Source organism: Nycticebus coucang, chromosome 10 (genome assembly GCF_027406575.1).
Source record: "Nycticebus coucang isolate mNycCou1 chromosome 10, mNycCou1.pri, whole genome shotgun sequence".
Lineage (NCBI taxonomy): Eukaryota > Metazoa > Chordata > Mammalia > Primates > Lorisidae > Nycticebus > Nycticebus coucang.
The window spans coordinates 45594228-45616283 of NC_069789.1; the positions used below are offsets into that span (position 1 = coordinate 45594228).

General features: G+C 37.8%; 1 protein-coding gene across 1 annotated transcript in view; it reads left to right on the top strand.

Annotated features, from left to right (window-relative positions):
- USH2A (usherin) overlaps window positions 1–22056 on the top strand; it is an 868259-nt gene that overhangs the window by 408071 nt on the left and 438132 nt on the right. The window contains exons 31-32 of the mRNA XM_053607912.1: window positions 17157–17270; window positions 19234–19395. Coding sequence (XP_053463887.1) covers window positions 17157–17270; window positions 19234–19395 — 276 coding nt within the window. The remainder of the gene's footprint in view (window positions 1–17156; window positions 17271–19233; window positions 19396–22056) is intronic.

The following is a 22056-nucleotide window of genomic DNA, read 5'->3' on the forward strand; positions in this document are numbered from 1 at the left end:
GTTAGACTGTTGTTTTAATTTGCATCTATTTGATTACTAGAGAGATTAAGTAATCTTTATCTTTATTGGCTATTTGTACTTTTTTTGTGACATGCCTAGGTAGATTTTACTTTTCTATGGAATTATTCATATTTTCTCATTGATTTAGAGTTTCTACGTATGAAGAGTTTTATATACACATTTGCCTCATATAATGCAACCTCTCAACTTTGTCATTTAAAAAAATGTTGATTTGGACTTTATGAACAGATTTAAAGAAATATTTTGTGTAGTTAATATAACATCTTTAAAAAAAAAATAATAATACGGGCGGCACCTGTGGCTCAGTTGGTAAGGCGCCGGCCCCATATACCGAGGGTGGCGGGTTCAAACCTGGCCCCGGCTGAACTGCAACCAAAAAATAGCTGGGCGTTGTGGTGGGCGCCTGTAGTCCCAGCTACTTGGGAGGCTGAGGCAAGAAGAATTGCTTAAGCCCAGGAGTTGGAGGTTGCTGTGAGCTGTGTGATGCCATGGCACTCTACCGAGGGCCATAAAGTGAGACTCTGTCTCTACAAAAAAAATAAAATAAAATAATAATAATAATAATTTAAATACCCTATGAGTGATTTTAAAAATACTCATATTCTCCATTCAGGGTAAGTTAGTATTTGTTTATATGCGATATGCCATATTGATAATATATAATGCATATTCTGTGTATTAGTAGTTCTACACGTAGGTTAAGATCAAATCCGTAAGTGAGGGCAGAGAGGTTTTTCAAATTAAACTCGTCTCTCCTAAGATTCTAAAAGATACCTCTCTGTAAGAGGGAATCCACCAGATTGACAACCAGTACGGAGTGTTATTGAGTGTCATTAAAAGGCGTGTCAACCATGAGAATGGTGTACAGGGAGAAAACTAGAGAACCACTGAACAAACGGTTTATATACCAAATATGTCAAAAACTAAGGACAAGTCAGATGTTAACTCCTCTTTAAAATATCTTTTGTTTGCATTTTTCTTGTTTTTATTATTTGCATTTATTATGTTTTAGCCTTTGAAGTCACATTGCTTTAGGTGCAGTCACATGTTGCTTAAAGAGAAGGACATTGTCAGAGAAATGTATCTTTAGGCGATTTCATCATCTGTGAGAACATCATGGAGTGTACTTACACAGACCTGGATGGCAGAGCCTACTACACGGGTAGGCTGTATGGTGCATCCCGTTGTTCTGAGGCTGCAAACCTGTTCAGCACATCACTGTACTGACTACTGTAGGTAGTTTTAACACAGTGGTAAGCATCTGTGTATGTAAACATAGAAAAAGTTCAGTAAAAATATGGAATGATCATGTTATGGAATCACTGGTATAGATGCGGTCTATCATTGACCTGGGTGAGTGTGAGGATGCCCTGAGATGACATGGCTCCTGCCTTGGGCTGGTTCCTGCCTTGTGCCCTGAGCTGGTGTGATAGACTCAGGACACCCATGACTGTGAACTGGAATAAGTGGGTTGGAAATTGAACAACTGAATACCAATTATTGTCAAATAAAATGCATAAAGTCTGTGGTAATTATACATCCACAACCATAAACCATGCAGTATGAACGGGCTCAATGAGCCACCATATTTGTGATTGTTTCTGAATTATGTAGCGGTAAGAGGTGCTCCTGACAATTTTAGCTTTACAGACATATTGTAACCCAAGTCCCCTATGACCATTGTCACTCACTGATTCACCAAAACGTGGATAAATAATTATCTTACTTGTTTTGATTAGTCTTCTTAAATACAGGTAGATTTAGATTTCATATTTATTTCTATGTTTAATAATGTTTTGGGTCTTTATTAAGAAGTTTGATGATCTTTTTCTGACCAGAAATGTGGGGTAGGATTTTGACTCTTGTTTCTATTAATTAGTTTCAAATGGAAAACTTGGTTTTGTTGTAGGTTGTTTTTCTTAAAGTCACAGTTTCAAAAACTGATGATCTTAAGTGAGTACTTACTGTATGTCTTTGTAGTTAGACTGAGTTTTATATTCAATCTTAGAATGGGTACAGGCGAAACTTACTAAAGGCAGAATACAAATGTCTACATACAATAACTAAGAAAATGCCATGAAGGCTAATGTTGAACAGTTTGATGAGAATATTTCAGATTGTATATGAAACCAGCACATTGTACCCCTTGATTGCACTAATGTACACAGCTATGATTTAACAATTTAAAAAAATTGAAATTCTCTGTATTTTAGTAGGGAATATTTACTCATTCACATTTATTTTTATAATTGCATTTATGTACGCCATCATGTTTTATACTTTCTGTTTTTTAGCGCTTTTTTTTCTTTCTGCTAATCTGGCCTACTATGAATTCTTTGGCTTTCTTCTCCCTCTAGGGATTTTGAAGGTATATGTGCTGCTCACTGTGCTAAAGTGAACAGCCAGACCATCTGTAGAAGGTAATCTTAGAGACCAAGAACTCTGGTATCATCCAGGGGGCTTTTATTACGATGCTGAATTGGGATAATGAAAGGGGATATAAATTGATGAGAACCAAAGCCAGGTGGGATAATTATGGAAGTCAGAGAAGTTTGCGGTAAAAGAAAAGAAGGCTGAAAAGTGAAATGGAAGGGGGCAAGAAAGTAGAGAGCCAAAAAGCTCCAAAAAGTTAGATTAACTGGAGACATTAGGAGTATAGAGATTGGTTGGTGGCAGCTGCTTTGACAGTTGGTTAACAAGATACTAAAAGAGAGAAAAATAGGGGAAGTGGATGTGAGATAGGAACAGGTTTGCTATTGATCCTGTGAATAATTCCTTGTTAACGTTTCTGAAATAACTTTTGTTGAAATTGTCATATTTAATTTTAGTTGTTAAGAGTTGTATTTATTTGAATAAGATAAAGCTGATACTGAACATACAAGGCCATCTAGCTTCTTTGGTTAAAACAGGGTTCCTTACCTATTAAAAATGTTATCAAAAACATGGTGGTTTCTTTTCATTAATTTTTGTTGTTGTTGTTATGTAAGGAGCTCATTTAGTCTTCAGATCTGGGTCTTCATTCAGCTTGGAAAATTGCCTTTGCATGTATGATCATTACTTCTGGTGAGAAATAGCTGTTTTCAGTATTATCTGTATATTTCTTACTAGGTTATCCTCCTCATTTTAGTAATTCAGAACACAACTTCAATCTAGGTTCAAACCCCATTGAGGCTGTCTGATCTCAGGCATATTTTAAAACTTATTCCTATATTGAGTTTTCTTCACAAACAAGTTAGGAACAAAAGCCTCTGTGTTATGAAATGGTTATAAAGGTAAAAGTAAATTACCTATATAAACCGTTTTGCTCAGAAAGAGGCACCTAGTAAATACTCAGTGAATTAACAGTGATTTTTATAATCTGAACAGCATTTCTGTGACTTCTGGGTTATTACCTCACAACTGTTTCTCTCTTCATTCTCTGATTTTTGCACCGTGGAATATGCTCTTCGAGGCTCCCCAGATGCTTTTCAGTATGGCTCCTTCAGTCTCTCCTGCGTTTTGCGTGGGTTCCTCATCGCGCGCAGCTGCCTTTGATTTCTGTCTGCCTTCCCTCCTCAGTTTCCCTCTTGGTCTCTGTTGTTTACCATTTAGCTCTGTCTCTTGTCTAATGAATTCCACGTTCTCTTAGATCTTATTAATAGCATGAAACTGATGATGTTAAATTTTGCAGGCTTCTTGAACACGATAGTCTTTTGTAATTTGAGTGCTATGTTCTCATCCTTCTTTCGAGTTACAATTTTTCTTTCAGCTAAATGCACTTCCCCAACCTCAACTCCACAGTTCACTTGCCCCATTCCTAAGACTACCTGCAGAATGGGTGTTTGCCTAGAAAAATAAACCATTTTCAAATCATTTTATTGGGCATCTAGTTGCTGTTAATAAAGTGTCATATCACTGGGACATGACAGGGTCAATTGAGGTGAATTTGCATTAGCCTTGCAGCAATCCTGCAGCTCCAGCTAGTTCTTCCCAGTGTTTGGGAAAGTAAGAATGCCAAAGGCATTTGCAAGCCAGCAAGGAGATTGGGTTTTCCTGGAATTTTTCTTCTAGTAGTACATTTGTCTTTGCCTAGTGTCCTTCCAGGCATTTCTAAACCTTTGGGAATTGCATTGGGATTCTTGTAAGGTTCACCACCATGGGAGTAGTGATTTTTGGAAAACAATGGGAAATTATGGCCAGACTCACAAAAAACAGAAGGCAAAAGCAAAGAAAATTATTGAAAAAAGAATATCAACTAAGAGAAACGGAAGAATAGTAAAACAGAATATTTACCATTCATGAATTTAGCTACCAGAGGATTAGATGAGATAAATCCCAGTAGCAATGATGAGTCCAAGGGTTAACAGCCCCACTCAGGAGCAAATGGGCCCCTTTGGGCCATAGGGTCTGGATTCTGTGACCTCCCAAGGCCAGCATTCACAGCAAGGAGTTTTTTAAGGTTCATTTCCTCAGCCAGGGCCGCAGGGTAGAAAGCCCTGCAGTTATCACTCCTGTATATCTTTAGACTTGTTGCAAAGGGCTCCAATTAACTCTGCCTTAGCTTTTGCTGATTTTCCCTCCAGCCCTGTTAACATGCAAAGCTGCAGCCCAGAGAGACAGTCCTGGCATTTCCCCTCCAACCAGGGCTGCTCAGAAAGTGACTTCACAATTTGATTTGAAATTATGTCAAGAATGAACGGACTCAAGAATTTGCACATACACAATTACCTGTTCCTTAAGATGTTTAAATGTGTAAACTTAATTATCAGCATAATTACTATGGCACCTGGCATAATGCTACGCATATAATTGGTATACAGGAATTATTTGCTCAATTTTATTGTTGCATTACATTGAGTTACATTCCTTCCTTAGGTAGAATAATAAATAATAATAATAATAAATACTGTTTATTATTCACTGTAGGTTAGCAGATGAAGCAATAATCTTTCAGATGACCCAAATATGCCTAAATTTATCTAGAAAGATAAAAAAGACATTTAATTTATAATGGAGTTGATAATATAGCTTTGCCACTAAAACTGGTTCAGTCCTTATATACAATGGGATTTAATCTTTTACCCAAAGTGGGTTACATATTGCAAATCTGTCATTTTTTTTCCTTTCTTCCGTGGCTACTAGTAATACTGACTCAGTTCTATACTCGTCGGTCATAAGATAATGCCCAGATTGCTTTTAAAATTCAGATTCTTGAACTCCTCACACAAGATTCTGTATACTTGGGTTAGGGTTTAGAAATCTGCATTTAGCCGTTCTCCATTTGGTTATTTTGAAGAAGGCTAATGCACCTTATGTTGAAAAACACTGTTAGAGAGGACTGGTTAAATAAGAAAGGAATATTTTTACCTGCTAGGCTTAAATTTGTCCCTTTATCTCCCTGCTCTTATTCCAATGGCATTAGTTTTGCTACCTTAAAAATGCTAGGCGCCTGTACTCCTAGCTACTCGGGAGGCTGAGGCAGGAGAATCGCCTAAGCCCAGGAGTTGGAGGTTGCTGTGAGCTGTGTGACGCCACGGCACTCTACCGAGGGCAATAAAGTGAAACTCTGTCTCTACAAAAAAAAAAAAAAAAAAAAAAAAACAATGCTAGGGCAGGTAACGAAATAGAGACAGTGTAAGTGAGTGCTCTAACCCTCAAGCATAGTGCTTCTGAAAGATCCAGTAGAAAGGGAATGAGAATTACTTGGCTATCTTGGTAAAATACAGATTCTGATTCACTAGATGTAGGGATAAAGCTTTAGATTCTGCATTTCTAACCAGCACTCTCCCCACCTCCCAATTCCCAGTAGGAAGGCAAGGAGCACACTATATGGGAAGTGAGAAACAAAACAAAACAAAATAAAACGAAAACCTAAGTGCTAAATCTCAGAATGGCCATTAGGTTCGGAGAAAAGAGAGGCCAGTGAAATTTAGTATACGAAATAAAATCATAATGTCTTAGAATAGTCTTGCACGCATGTATTAAAGTTACAAACTCTTAACTACACACCTTGCAAATGGGAAAGGCATGAAGAAAAATGTGAAAAAAAAAGAAAACATTTAAAAACAATGTCAAATAGATACCAAAGGATGCTATCTAGACCAAAAACTAAATATCTGTCAGCTGGAAAGAATGTTTGAATAGTTTTAGGATTTCACAGCCACGAACAAAGAAGTGAAACTCACTGTTGGGGTGCCTTCAAAGAGAATGAAGGCTCCGGAGCCCTAGAGAACCATTGATTAACCAAGAGTTAGAGGCATACACAAAACCAAATGTACTGTATTTTATGGGCCATATAAGGAGTTGTCAAGGGGACTTTAAATCATAAGTTATTTTTGCCTTATACCTGACTTTGGAACTTGAAGTCAGCCATCAATCTATCAATAAGATGCGACTCTTTCTATATATGTGTGTGTGTGTGTGTGGATATGTACATATACTATATGTTTAAGCTACATGTCATACAGGTTATCATACTTACCTGAGAAGTCTGAAGGGAGATGACTGTAATTCAGTGCCATGCAATTTTTTTTTTCTATTCAACTGAGAATTCTTACTGCACAGTTGTTAAAACTGCCCATGGGTGCTCTTTGTACACCTGTGTTATCTCTTCCTTACGCAATATAGTCCTGAAGGATAAGTAACGTGTTTTATATCTATTTCAAATCTTGTTCATTACCTTGCTTAAGGTAGGTGGGTGATCAATATGCTTTTCTTAAAAGAACGAATGACGAAATAGGTAAATAAGGGCAGTGCCTATGGCTCAAAGGAGTAGGCGCTGGCTCCATATGCTGGAGGTGGCGGGTTCAAACCCAGCCCTGGCCAAAAACTGCAAAAAAAGAGAAAGAAATAGGTAAATAAGCAAATAAACCTTACAAAGGTTTTACGAAATAATGTATAGAACTATCACAACTTAAATATATATTTGAAACTCAATACACATTTTTCCAACGGGGTTAAAAATGTTGGTAGGGCAAACAGACTCTAAAGACTGATTATAAAACTTTTACCATGAAGCTAATTTATAGCTTTCACATGAAGACTATAACCCAACTATAGCACAACAATATGGGGAAAGGGCCAAGAAAGGGGAAGGGAGGGGGGAGGTTAGGGTGGAGGGAGGATGATGAGTGGGGCCACACCTACGGTGCATCTTAGAATGAGTACAGGCAAAACTTACTAAATGCGGAATACAAATATCTACATACAATAACTAAGAAAATGCCATGAAGGCTACATTGAACCGTTTGATGAGAGTATTTCAGATTGTATATAAAACCAGCACATTGTACCCCTTGATTGCACTAATGTACACAGCTATGATTTAACAATAAAAATAAATAAATAAAACAAACAAACTAACTAAAAAAATCTTATACCATAATAGAATTCTACTACTACGTATTTTCAATTAAAAATAAAGGAAGGCTGGCTCTTCACCTATAGCTCATCAGCTAGGGCACCAGCCACATACATGGGAGCTGGCGGGTTCAAATCCAGCTGGGGCCTGCCAAAAAATGACAACTACAACTGGAAAAAAAAAAAAGAAAAGAAATAGCCGGGTATTGTGGCAGGTGCCTATAGGGCTATAGTCCTAGTTACTTGGGAGGCTGAGGCAAGAGAATCGCTTGAGCCCAAGTGGTTGCTGTGAGCTGTGACACCACAGCACTCTACCCAGGGTGACATAGTGACACTCTGTGTCAAGAAAAAATAAAAAATAAAAATAAATAAATAAAAGAAGGCAATACTGCAGCAATACTCAATGAAACAGAGCAGAAAATATTAATCTACTTTGAAAAATGATTAATCTACTTTAAAAAATGATTAAACTATCCTATGTTCCAGGATAGTGCAAGATCCTACCTTTGCAATCCAATTTTATATACCGCCCAAATAAAGCCTGATCACTCTCTCTGAAGTATAACATATAGAAAATAAAGGTTTTATGGGGAAAAACCAATAGTGACAGGGTTATCATTTTTAATTAGTTCCACTTGAGAAACAGAGACCTACAGTAAGAGTGATTGAAACAAGATAAACTTTTTGTCTCTGTGGGAATAGATGTCCACAGTAACCCAGGGTGCAGGTGGGATGTTCCTAGTGCCTGGGACACAGGCACTTCCTATTTTTGCTATGTATGTCAGCTGGAGGGACATGGCTTCTGCCCCATGATCCAAGATGGCTGCTCGAGCTTCATTATCCAGTAGGAAGACAAAATGGTTTAAGACAGGTTTACTTTATGTTGTATCACAATCACTTTAACATTTTTTAAAAGCTAATCTTCTACCTCTGGTTATGTTATATAATCAGAACATACTCACATAGCTGTACCTAGCTTCAGGGAATGGTGGGCAATGTTGTCCTTTTTTAGAGTAACTATTTGTCCAGCTAAAGGTCTTTTTATTTTATAGAGGAGGAAGAGTTAGAATATACAATTAGAGAGTGATTAGTGGTTGTGCCACAATAGGCAAACATCAGAAGTAAATGAAAAAATATTCATTTTGATGGTGTTATTAAAAGATGAATTTTGAGGAAGTCTTTGCCAGTTTTTATATTACACCATAAATTAATGTTTCAATGTTTGTGGTTTATTGCATTTCTTTAAATGTAAATCTTGAAACAAATTGGTCTGAAAAAATTTGCAAGACAAAAATATGGCCTATGACATAAATAGTAAAAATAGAAATGATGTAATGTTCCTGCTTAGCTAATGTAGAGGAATTTCATTAGGTAATGCAGTGTTGATGAGTTAATAGCTTTGCCTGACTCTTCTGAATACATAATGTGCCTGAACTACTTACACACTGTAAAATCTTCAGAGAGATTTTTTTTTTTATAAATTATTCATTTTATTTTATGTAGTAAGAATTTGTAGTGAAGAATTTGGGTTTCTTTTTGGTAATGTGTTGAACCATGGTTATTAATGCTAGTGATACCTAAATATTGCTGTAATCAACGACAGACATGTTCTTATGCTTATAATATTCAATGCAAATACTTCAAGGTTATCAATAGATTTGATGAAGAATAGGAATAGTCAACTTTTCTGTTTTCTTTTTGTGATTATTTTATATTTGTATTTAGAGTGAATCAAAAAGGTTATATATAACAATAAATAAAAGTCCAAAATTGTACCAGTGATACACACATATATATATCCCTCCACGTAGAGTTTCTCATGAATCACTTGTTTTTGTAAAGGTGTGTTATAGTGATACACACTTGCTCATTTTGGTGGAGAAGAATATTTATTTCTGTTTATAGATAGTAGGTTTTAGTAATAAATTTGACTCATAACATATTTTAAGGTGCTTTAAGGTGAAGTACTTGCTGTAAAAGTGTGCTATTATTTTTAGTAACATTTCCTCAACATTCTTTTTTTTTTTCTTCTTCTTCTTCTTGTAGTACTGGAGCTTAGGTCAAATAGAAAGAACAATAATCTTGAAGCCAGAAAATATAAGCTCTACTCTCAGCTGTACTGTTTTCTAGCTGTATGGACTTGAGTACCGCGTGCTCCACTCTGCCACACAGCAGCCCCCTCTCACAATGGGTAATGCCACCAGAGGGTTTTGGCAGAGGACCTAGGACATTGAGGGTCAATTAGGGATAATTTTCACTTCTCTTTCTTTTCTTTTCTTCCTGTCTCCTTGCTTGTCTCCCTGCTTAGGCATGTCCACTGTTTTCTTGGAGAGTTCCAGTAATGTCAGCATCGGCCCTTTATGTAAGATAAAAAGTTAACACATGTGCATGTCTTCAAACTTACTGCTGAATTGGATGAAAGTGACAGAGACTCTGTAGTCCCTACCACAAAGGCACTGAATTAAAATTTGAGGTTAGATGTAAACCTGCTCAAAGAATCTTAACTGGATGTTGTTTTGAGGTCAGTTGAAAGCACTGTTTACACCATCTTCTTAAACACTGGAATTATGCTCCATAGTCTATAAAGAAAATAAAAGAATAAAGCCTTTCTTTTCCTATTTGTAAGCATCAAAATCTGCATAATCTTTGATTGGTGTGTGATCTTCTGTGGTCCCTATTAGAAGTTTTAAGCAAAGTCAGAAAACCCATTTGAAAGAAATTAAATACAAGAAAATTAGTTTTAATGTTTCCAAAGGATTGTCTTAAGTTTGAAATAAACGTGTTTACTATTGCACATTTTGGGTAAAATGAACATTGAAATTCATATTATAAATATCAGAAATCCTTATTTTTATTTAAGAAATTACCAAATCCCATCTTCCTAGGCCACTAAGAAAAAAAGGAGAAACATCCTGGGTGGCTTTCCAGATCTCTATTAGACTGTTAAATTTTCATCCATATTTAACAAATGTCATTATTCAGTTTCATGAGGTCATTGTGTCAAAATGTCTGTGTTAGAACTTTAATTTATTTTCAGAGGTTCCTAAGTGGGCAGAAAGCCTGGCACATTGGATTGATTTACTCGCTTTAATCCATCCTCTGGGTTGGTTTGAGATGTATACTTAAAAATTGGAATTTATCAGCACAGCAGCAGATTCTGAGCCAGAAGTCTCTTCTCTCCTTTCCATGACTGGTTTTCTTTTTAAAAGTGGGCTCTTCCATGGCGTCTCCAGGTAGCAGCCGCAGCGCTGCCTGTGTAGTGTCCCTGACCAGATGGCCCTCTTAATAAATGTCTTGCTCTTGCCCACCCTCACTTTCTTGATCCAAATGTGAAATGCCAGCAAATAAATAAGAGCATTGTACTCTGATGAGTTCTCTTGAGATGGAAGAAAGCCCTGGGGAGAGGAAGCTAGAAACAGCTTTTCTGTTTACTGTGACTGCTCCTAATTACTGGCCAGTAGAAGACACCATTTAGATCCTGTAGAATTTAAAGCTGAAGGAGAGAGAGGGAGAGGGAGAGAGATAAAAAATCGCCATATTATCCCAATGCCTTACTAACAATCTGATATTTCAATCAAATTGTTGGAATCCCTTTGAAATATCGTGGGTGATCTTTGCGAAGAGATGGCTGACTTTGGAGTCGGGGTAGACAATTGCCCTGTGTGGATTTCACCGCCAGACTCAAAGTGCAACGGAAATGAGTGGGTGATGAGAACAGAGCAGCCAGTTCTTTAATTGAATTAAAAGCTGGGTGACATCAATGCAGACACCTGTCCAATTACAGACAGGCCAAGGTGTTTACCATTGCTGTACAAGCCATTCGAAGATGACAGAAATCTTTCCGCCCACAGATTAACATAATGAAGGAGAACAGATTACAGTGGATGCCGGCCAAACACCTCGGTTGGCAGCTGGGGGGTGGGGTGGGGGAAGGAGGAGGAGTCTGCTGAAGTATGTAAATAGAAACAGAGTCCTTTTTTTGCGTCTCTGAAAGGTGTTTGGCTTTAAAAAGGATGCCATTTTGTTCTGTGTCTTAGGCTCGGTTTCCAGGCTGAGCATTTATACTTGTCTGCATTTAGTCAGAGGAGTTAATCATGGAATTTCAACGTCAAAAGCAGACTCCTGTGTTGTTCCCCTGCTCCTCAGCATAGAGCGTCCTATTAGAGGCACAAAAGCTTGCACAGCTGGTGTCAGCTCCACCGTGATTTTCTCTTAGGTCGTCAGGCTGCCTCCAATTATTAATATTTCTCTTTTGCTCCTTTGAAACTCGAGGTTAGTGCAAAGGCAAGGAAGTGCTGGAGATAATAATCTATCAGTCAACAGAAACAGTGTCCGTTTCTTGCTGGCTCCCTGGAAGGAGTGAGGTGGGGCAGAGGGCTCTTTTAGCAAGAGGGAAATAGCTGAACAGAACTAAGGGGATGACAAGTCTTCTTTTCTTGGTCAACCATCAAGTGCTCATGTTTGATTCACCATCGTAAAGCTGCTGGAATGGAGGACACATAAAGAAGTAACAGAATACACCCTGTGCATTCAAGGAATGCCTCACATCAGTCTGAAGAACGTTAAAATTGCCGACTTCTCCTGGCTGAGCCTCTGGCCCTCTGTGGGGGAGCGCTCAGAGCACATGGTTTGAAGCCCTGTGCAGCAGGGCTCTTAAACTTTCTAGGGTGATGGGTTTCCTTCCCTTAAATTGAGTTCCTGTCCCTGTTCTTCCAGCCTAGGCTTTCTTCACCCACTGTGGCCCGCAGGACCGCAATTCAAAGGGAATCTACTTACTTGGCTTCAAACTCCCTTGGCGTGGTATGTCAGGGTTTCTCAATGTTAAGCATTAATGCAAAATGCATTATCGCTTAGCAGTGAGAGTTATGGTCCGTCTGGTGCCAATGATTTTAATCCGGATACCCACGCTCCTGTGTTTCATGGGATCCTAACACTTTTAAGACATCAATAATGCCTCCTTTATGCTTATTGAATGTTTTTTCAGCTTGCTCTCTTCCATTATCAAGAGAGACTGGCAGGTTTGCTGACATGGTTGGGACTATTTTCTTATTTCACCGAGTTTTATAGCTGAATGGGAGTTTGAGAGGTCATCTGGCCTGCCTTGGGATAGGGGCACTCTCAGGTTAAAAGGAAAAGACTATTTTGTGATGTCTCCCAAACAAGGAAATCCACATGTAAGCCAATCTGAGCATTCTCATGGTCAGGATACGCTTCTTCATTATAGACACCCACAAGGGTCATGAAAGGAGATGAACTCATTGTTTCTTATCAGGATTTCTGTGGACACATTTTTCTGTGTAGGATTCTTTTATAAATGTGTTGTGCTCTATATTTCTCAGTATTCTCTTCAATGCTGAATTATACTTTCAATGATTATCCTTTTTTAAATTTGTCTTTTATTATAGGTCTCCTGTAATCTTGAACTGGTAAGTCTGTGCTTTTTAAATGCCCTTGTCCACTTGGCATATTGCAAACACTCTGCTTTATGTATTACTCTATGTACTACTGTCATTAGTAGAGTTCTTCCAGCTTTAATATTTTCTTATCTTAGAAGCCTTGTAAAAATCAGTTGTATTCTATAATACCATTCCCAGAAGCATATAGAAGAAATATTGATAACTGCTTGTAGATGATGCTATGCTATCATAGCAAGACTATTTTTTTTGCGGGGGGAGAGCATATAATCTAAGTTGGACCCTGACACATAAAGCAAGGCTGTTAGGATAATTGTTCAGTGATCTCAAAGGATCTATCTAAGAAGAGCTACCTGCTCATTCTGTGTCTTTGGGTAATAGCACCATTTTAATCCATTCTGGTCATACTAAGAATCAATGGAGGTAAACTACATGTCCCAGACCATAAGATGACTTGGTTATTATTCCAAGTTAGTAAAGACCACTTGGGTGATCAGTCCCTTCCGCTCATCTAGCCCTTAATTGTAAGCTGACAGAAGAAAAAAAAAAAAAAAAAAAAAGAACACACAGAGCCATTACACCACTTTTCTTACTGAGTAGATAATACTAACCTGTATTTAGGGACGATTACTCAGATGGTTTGTCTCTGAGACTCAACAAGATGCGCAAGATCCCCACTGGAAATAGGGAAGAAGTGGCACTCCAGGCGTAGGAAACACAGCACAGTGTTTGAAAGTGTGATTCACAAACTATCTAAACCCTTCCATCTGGACTCCAAAGCTGGCAAAACATCAGCTTCCTTTTTCTTCTCCCCCCCCCCCATTTTGCATCTCTCTTTTCTCAGTGTTTATTATTGTTGCCCCTGGCTTGAAAAGGAAAATGTGAGCATGTTGATAAATGGCCTGAGAGATGATCTAGTTTTTGTCCACTCTCTTTCTACAAGAATCTCAGGATTTTTCTGTGAAATATAAAACAATTTGGTAAACCTCTCTACCACGTCACCAAGCTAAAGAAAGCAAGTTTGCTGAGAGGAATGTTGCTTTAAGAACAGATGGGTAGAGAGGATTAGAAAAGGTATTTCATTATATACACAAAGTAACTCCTTTAGTGAAGGCAAGAAAGGTTAAATAAAACACTGAAGATCATTGAGTGACTGTGAACTCCGCATCAGTTTGAACACCATCCTTCTTAAAGTCTCCATTAATATCTTTCCCAGCACTTTGATAGGACAATTACAATGCCAACATTGTACGTTGATTTGGAAAGAAATAATGTCTTAGGATAAGGAATTTTATAAGCTGGACTGCAAGATTGCATCATAATAAAACTGATTTCATGTTTCTCAATGATAATATTGCCTGGATGTATGACCCATCTTTATGCTAACCTTTTCAGATCATCAACTTGTTTACGACTATAGTTTCTTTATGGACTCAGTATTCCTATACCTCTGCTATAATAAATCATGCCATCTATGGGAGGCTTTTCACATAGGTTAAGTGATGAAAAAAGGAAGCTAACCTCATATTTCAACGTTTTTCTTACTTACGTTAGAATTAAAAGTTTTGTTCTCTGGTGGATGATTCATTTCTTGTTAGTGTGGCATTATGCTAACTCAGACATGCAAGTTGTCTGATTTAGAATCCTATAGTAGATTCCAACTTGGAAATAGGAAAGACGTGGCAAATGTCAAGGATTTTCTAAGGCTAGAATGACTATAACATAGTTTATGGCAACACCCTAGCTTTGAGCCTTGCATTTTTGGGATCACATTGGAGGCATTAAGAAAATAAAAAATAAAATGTATAAAATTTGATAGGATGCTGATTCTTGATCGGGGCATGTCAGGTCTGAAACATCTTTCAGTGGACATCCAGGCAGAGATAGATGGCTTTCCAGCAGAAATGCAGAGCCACAGCTTGAGAGAGATGAGAAGTCTGTAGACTTAAATGTGATCATGGAGAGATGATGAGGTTTGATTAGCTAGCAAAGGCAAGTATTCAGGAAAAGAAACATGAAAACTCATCCTTGTGAAACAAAAGCTATTTCAGGGACTGTGAGAGGAACACATGAGTCAGTTAAAGAAAGAAGGCAGCTCTTAACAACAACTAAAAAATTCAGTGTCACAGAAGGAAGCTGAGGGATGCCAAAGCCCAATAAATATAGGCGGAGAAGGACTGGGGAAGGGTTGTTTGATTTGATATTTAAGGGATCAATAGTGATCTTTAAAGGATAAAAGTCACCTAGGAGCACATGGAGGCAAACTTTGGTCGCAGTAGCAGCATCACTTGGATGGACATAGCTATGTACTAGAGCTTGATACTTACATACTCCTATTAAGTTTTCCATAGTCCAAAACTTGTTTAATCTTAGTACTAGTCTTTGAAATAAGTACTGTATTATTTCCATCTCACAGATGAGGCCTCTAAGGCCTCTCCTTCATGATACTAACTATTATTTTCTGAGTATAGCTGCGGAAACTAAGGCACACAGATCTAAACAGCTTGCCCAGGCCCATGCAGCCAACCGGTAACAAAACTGGTATTTAAATCACATCTGGCCTAAGCCTCCTGTGCTCCTTGCCACCACACAACTGCATGGCAAGGCTGTATGGTAATAATGTGAACTTGCTTTTAAGACATTTGGTGGAAGGAGAAATAACTTCTTAAGGGAAAATGAACTCAGAATGTGGGTCATAGTTGGGGAGATAAGAGGAAATCATAATCAGTGGCAGGAATAAGAAAAAGCAGAAGGTTATGACACAAGGGGGTTTGAAATTAGAGGGAAGAGCCCAATTTGGCGTGGGATGGTCACACATGTATGCATATTAGTTCATTGGCTTGCTGTCTTCTTTGGCCATGAGCAAAGGTAACGTTGCCAAGTAGATGGATATTTTGATGTAGAAGCAAGGCAGACAGGATTGTATCCTAGAGACATGCCTGGGGAACTGGTGTAAGGAAGATTTAAGGGCACCACTAAGGAGTCAGAGCAATGATGAGTGTCAAAACAAACAATGGCGTATTATCTTTGCTTCATCCTAGTTCTTTGATCTTTAATTTGTGAAATTTACTATTAGGGAAAGAGAATAAGGAAACATGTGCATTAGAATTTGTGTTTAAATAATCCAACCTTTCACCAATATTGTCACCTTAAAGCAATAATATGTTCTCTAGGCTATTGAAGTTTTTTTTTTTTTTTGTAGAGACAGAGTCTCACTTTATGGCCCTCGGTAGAGTGCTGGTAGAATGCCGTGGCATCACACAGCTCACAGCAACCTCCAACTCCTGGGCTTAAGCGATTCTCTTGCCTCAGCCTCCCAAGTAGCTGGGACTACAGGCGGGCTATTGAAGTTTTAATCAAAAAATGGGTACCAAGAGTGGGAGCATCTTTTTATCAGAATGACAACAATCTATGTGGTTAGGATTAAAGACTGCTATGAAAAATTTCTTTGAGGAAGAACGGTGGTGAGCACACACACACATTATATTTTTGATACTTCTTTAATTCAGAGGATTAACTAAATAAAGAGCTTCTGCCTTGATTATGAATGCCAGTAAGCAAAACGTGTTTTCATTTCTACAGGTACTTTTAATTGCTGAACAAATCTCATATATTTACCAGTAAGCCAGGTTAATTCAACACTTCGATATGCAACACTTCCGTTTAAGACAGGTGTCTTAATTAAATAAACTAATAATTTTGCAAGTTTAAGTACAAAAGCATAATTATCTAATTTGCTAATTGTTCAGCTATGTTAATTTGCTTATTTGTTAGCTGCAACATAAACAAATAGTTCGGGTATGTGTGTCCTACTGTTAAAATAATGAAGCCACTCTTAGGAGCAGGATTTTCTAAACTATGTTAATAGATGCCACATAAGAAGGATTCCTTAGTTAAATACAGTTGAAAAATGCTAGGTTAGAGAAAATTAAATAGTTTTGTTTCTGCAGGAGGTCTAGGATCCTGGAATGAGGCAATGTGCATCTTAACTATTGGACAAACCGTGCTCTGCTTTGCGAGCTGTGAGCAGAACCCCCATTTTTAATGGAGGAAACATTGGATACTGTTTTAGAGCTGTTTTAACATGAAATTGGTCTCACCATTTTTTTCTCATGAGTCACCCAATTCTATAATCAGCAGAAGGCAGGAAAACGAATTAAAGAAGCCTGTGTTTTGATTTCTATCTCTCTCTTTCTCTTTCTGAGTCCTGTCTGTTTCTGCCTCTGTCTCCCCCTCTCTTTCCCTTCCCCTTTCTTCTTCAAACATGTACATGGGCACGCACGCTCACACACACACACACACACACACACACACACACACAATGCTCTTTATATATGCTTATGGCAAACATGCAAACCTCTTTTGTCCCCCCTTTCCTTATAGGCATATTGACAGGCTTGCTACCCTTCAAAAACTATGCAGTAACCCTAACTGCTTGCACTTTGGCTGGCTGTACCGAGAGCTCACAGGCATTGAACATCTCTACTCCACAAGAAGGTAAAGTAATTTCAAAGGTCTTGACTTCCACATTTCAGTCATGAATAATAAAATAGGAGAAGAGCTAAATGCTGCAAGGCCATTTGATGGAAAACCCCAACCTAATTTGATGACAAAGTGCATCGCCAGGCCATAATTGCTCCATTTTTTGGGGGGGTGCGAAAATGAATCAAACTCCATACCCTTTAATGACATGCATCTTTAATAGCTGTAATGCAGATTAATGGGCTTTTTAATTGCTGTTACATTGTTCATGCAAGAGCCTTGTCATTAATATGAAGCATCTGAAAGATTAATGAAAGCTTCCTCATTTTACTATGGCTCAGAAGTAAATCTAGAGACAGTCTGACTAAAAAGAATTGATTGTATGGCACAGTATGAAATTGAGAATCAAACGGTTGATTTCCATGGTCTTTTTTAACTGCTAAACACCAGCACAGGCAACAATTATTTCAGTGTGATGGAACCTTCAAATGCCAATTGAGGCCTTATTAATCACTGCTTAGTTCCTTCCGATATAAGTCTCACTTTTGTTGTACTTGGAACTTCCAAACTGTTGGCATAAATTAATGTTTCAGAAAGCATACGTTAAGGAGGCAGTGAGAAAGAGAAAATATTTTAGCACTCCAAAGTGAAAGCGTTGCTCAAGCCTAAGAACGCATCCCTTCAAGAAATCACAGCTCTCAAAACATTTGAAGCATTGTTACTCGGTATTTCTCTCTCTGAAGACAGGAATTGCATGTCTCTGATGCTGTCTAGTCATAAAGTTCTTTAGGAGATTTGAAAGCTTGATCTTCAGGGAAAAAGAGGCAGCCAGTCTTTTCCTTTATCTTTTTCCCAGTATCTATCCATCCCCCTCAATCCCTCCTTTCTCCTCCACTTTCTCTTTTAAATACTTTAGCAAGCACCACTCTGGCAGAAGATGTGTAAGAGAAAGGAGGATATAGGCCCATAAAATGAAGCCATGAGAGGATAAAGGATTTGAAAAAATCCTTCTTTTGACCCTTTATTCTCTCAATTTTGTATCTGAGCCAACCAGACTCCCCTCACCTGCACTGTGCTTTCAGGGACCCATCTTTAGTGTTTGCTCAATATTTTCTCCATCTAGCCTACAGGTAATAGCGCTGTTCTCCTTAATGTGCCCTCATCCCCACTGACAGGTACTTCTGCCAGCCTCAGTGGAAGGCAAACTTCCCATGTCTGTCATTATTTTCTCAACGTCCACTATATCCTCTGTCCAGATTTTGCCTGGTACCCTTCACAGCTATTTCACAGCTGTGCCCCAAATGGATCCCTACCAGTTCAGTTCACATTTCCTTTTTATTATTAAAAAAAAAAAAAAATCCCCAAACGTTTAACTTTTCCACAGAGTCAGTCCTAACTTACCAAATTAGGGTCAATTTTAAAAGGACTTTCAGTTCTTATAGTTCTAATTCATTGACCACTATATAAAATGAACAGGTCTTTTCTTAAAATCATACGCAATATAGTTAATGTATGTAATTAATTAAATTGTTTCTGCACTTTCTGGCTATTTCTATAATTACATATAAGTTTTTGAAAATATCTATAATGAACCACTCTTACCAGCATTGCTCATCTTAGATCAGAAGCTCCTTGAGGCTGGGGGACTCCTATCTGCTTGATTTGCTTTTATAGGTATAGAGCCCTCCATGAAAATGATGGGTAACAGTATTAATACTTTTGATGAAGTAACATAAACATCAGTCAAGTGAACTAGCGTGAGTACTCCCCATCCATCACTGATACAAATTCTCATAAATTCAGGACAGTTATTCAGCACTGTTCCTAAAGCAATTACTGACAAGGCGCTCACGAGACAGGAACATTTCCATGCATGAGATTTCAGGTTGATTTCATGATTTATTGGTTTGAGTCTGAAAAGTTTGAATTAGAAAAAGTAAACTAAAATTAGACTCTATAAATCTTTTTTTTTCCACAGCCCCACAAGAGGTTCAGCCACCAGTAGCCAAATCCTTTCCCAATTCTTTGTTGCTCTCCTGGAATCCACCCAAAAAAGCAAATGGCATTATAAGTCAGTACTCTTTATACATGGATGGGAGGCTAATCTATTCAGGCAATGGAGAGAACTGCACAGTCACAGGTAAGACTTCTCCAGCTATCGTTGAATACCTGCAGTCTACATTAGAATATATATGTGTATATAGACGTATGGTTGGCCCTCCATATTCATTGATTCTGCATCTGCAGATTACAAACCACAGATAGAAGATACCTGAATAAAATAGCAACATAATAGTTAAAATAATACCACATAAACCTCCAGTACAGCATAATAACTATAGCTCTTATGTTGTATTGGGTATTTCAAGTAATCTAGAAATGATTTAAAGTATATGGGGAGGTGTACGTAAGTTATATACAAATACTTTACCATTTTATATTGGGAATTTGCACATCCATGGATTTTTGTATCTACAGGGTCCTGGAGCCAATTCCCTACTAATACTGCTGATACTGAGGGATGACTGTATATATACACACATACATAACCGATGAATATAGTCTTATCTAAAAATGTGTTTTTTGAAATTGGATTACTTATTTTTGTCTCACAATTGCTCCAATTTCATGATCTTTATAATTATATTAGATTTGTGGTAAAACCACACCTAGGGAAAAAATGGAAAACTGCTCCTAATACTTCCCTGGTCCTTGCCGCCCCCCAGGGTTGCCTGTTATTTCTGTGGGGTTCATCACTCCTGCCCTAAATCCACCTTGCTCAGGTGCAGAGGGCTCCTGGGAAATATCCCAGCACAAAGAGCTCAGCACATGGCCATTCTGCCTCCAACACACCACAGAATTGAAGCTGGGACCCAGTGTGGTCACCAGTCTGGCCCACAGTCCCAGGCTAAATCAATGACATCATTTCAAAGAATTTTCAATCTCTCGTAGATTAACTACTTTAAAAATCCTCATGAATATGCAATAATCTTAAGACTCTGAAGTGTGACTCAGTGCAGTCTGACTTTTAGACCATTTGAGAAAAAATGTAATATATATGCCCAGATCATGTAATATAGTATAACAGTACTTAAGTAAAATGAAGTAATTTGTTAAAAATATATTTAAACGCAAGATGTCTGCATTGTGTATGTTGTCTGAACTGTGTTCTGTTTGTATTAGTGTAGTACTTATAGGGGTCATATAATTTATATTGTCTTATAGGTTTTATTTGACTTTCATGTAAAATATTGTTGATCAAATATCGATCAATGAAAAAACTGAAGCAAAAAGATACATGTTTCAAGTTCTTCATGAAAGGTCACAACAAGTTAAGCATCAGTGGTAGGATTAATTATTTATGTATTCACTCATTCACATTAATGCCACGTCCTGAAGTTATAACAGGGAATCAGCTGGACGCTGTCCCTCTTCTCTTGGCACTCAAGCTTCCTCGGGACACAGATCCTGGCCCAAGTCATCTGGGGACAGGGATACATATTCATACAGTTGCTTTCTTAGGTATACATGTTTTTTTTTTTGTCCTCTCTGTAGCCTGAGAACTTTAAAAGGGCATGAACTATTATTTCCATATTTTCTTCACCATAATTGGTATAATTCTGTAGAATTTATGCTTTAAGATTGATATTATTATTTTCCCTTTTTATAAGTGATGAAACTAAGGTATAGAATGATTAAGAAACTTACTCAAGGTCACATAGCTTGTGAGTGGTAGACAGGTGTAACCCTAGAATTCTGGCTATGTTGTGGAGATTGTGGCCCTATAAGCAAGTTAGTTAACTTCTCTGAAACTTAATTTCTAAATTCAGAAAATTGGGATAATTAGACTTTTCAGTATTTTGAAGAGAATTTGAGATACACATATAAAACACATAGCATGTTGTTAGCAGTCATTAAAGTTATACTAATTTTTATGTAGAACAGTGTTTGTATTATATAAAATATATTATTCTCACTCCAACAATATTTGATGGCATTATTTGAACTAAAATGTATATACTACATAAATTATTAAAAAACACACACACCTTAGAATTAATTTTACATATGTGGTAATGATTAACGTACAAAGCACTTCTGTAGGACCAAGATATGATGTTGAACATAATGGAATATCACACCTTTTAGGCCAGGAATAGACATTTTCTCTGAGGACCTTTCTCTGACTCCCCAGGTATGACTTAGGTACACTCCTGTGTGCTCCATGAATAACTCCTTCATGCCCCATCCCCTTCTGATTTGCATTGTATTGAATGAGACAGCTTGTTTTCATATTGGTTAGCCCTGCTAATCCACAAACGTTATAAGAACATGATCGTATTTGTCTTGTTCATCACTGTATCTCCTGGACCTATCACAGAGTGGGTATGGAATCAACAGTGTTGGAGGAGTGAATGAATGAAGTCACATCACTCCTGGGAACAATGGAAGAAGATGGCAAAGGGCAACTGATGGAGCAGGAGAGTGGGGTAGGATAAAAAGTCATGTAGGAAAGGAAAATTGAAAAGGCAGCAACCAGAGGAAGAAACTAAAATGTCTTCCAGGTGTGGAACACATTCTGAATTAGTCTACAGGGAAGTGTACAGCTGACAGCAGTTTTCAAACTGTGGGCTTTGCATGTTTTCAAAACCGCAAAATGCCATGGGATGACATCATGCATAGCCAGAAAAATAGCAGTGTGGGAAGGATTCACATAGATTTCTGATCTTGTCTACAAAATGATACTGAATTCTCTATTTTGTTTGATTGAATCATCTACAAAACCATAAGGCTGTAGGCT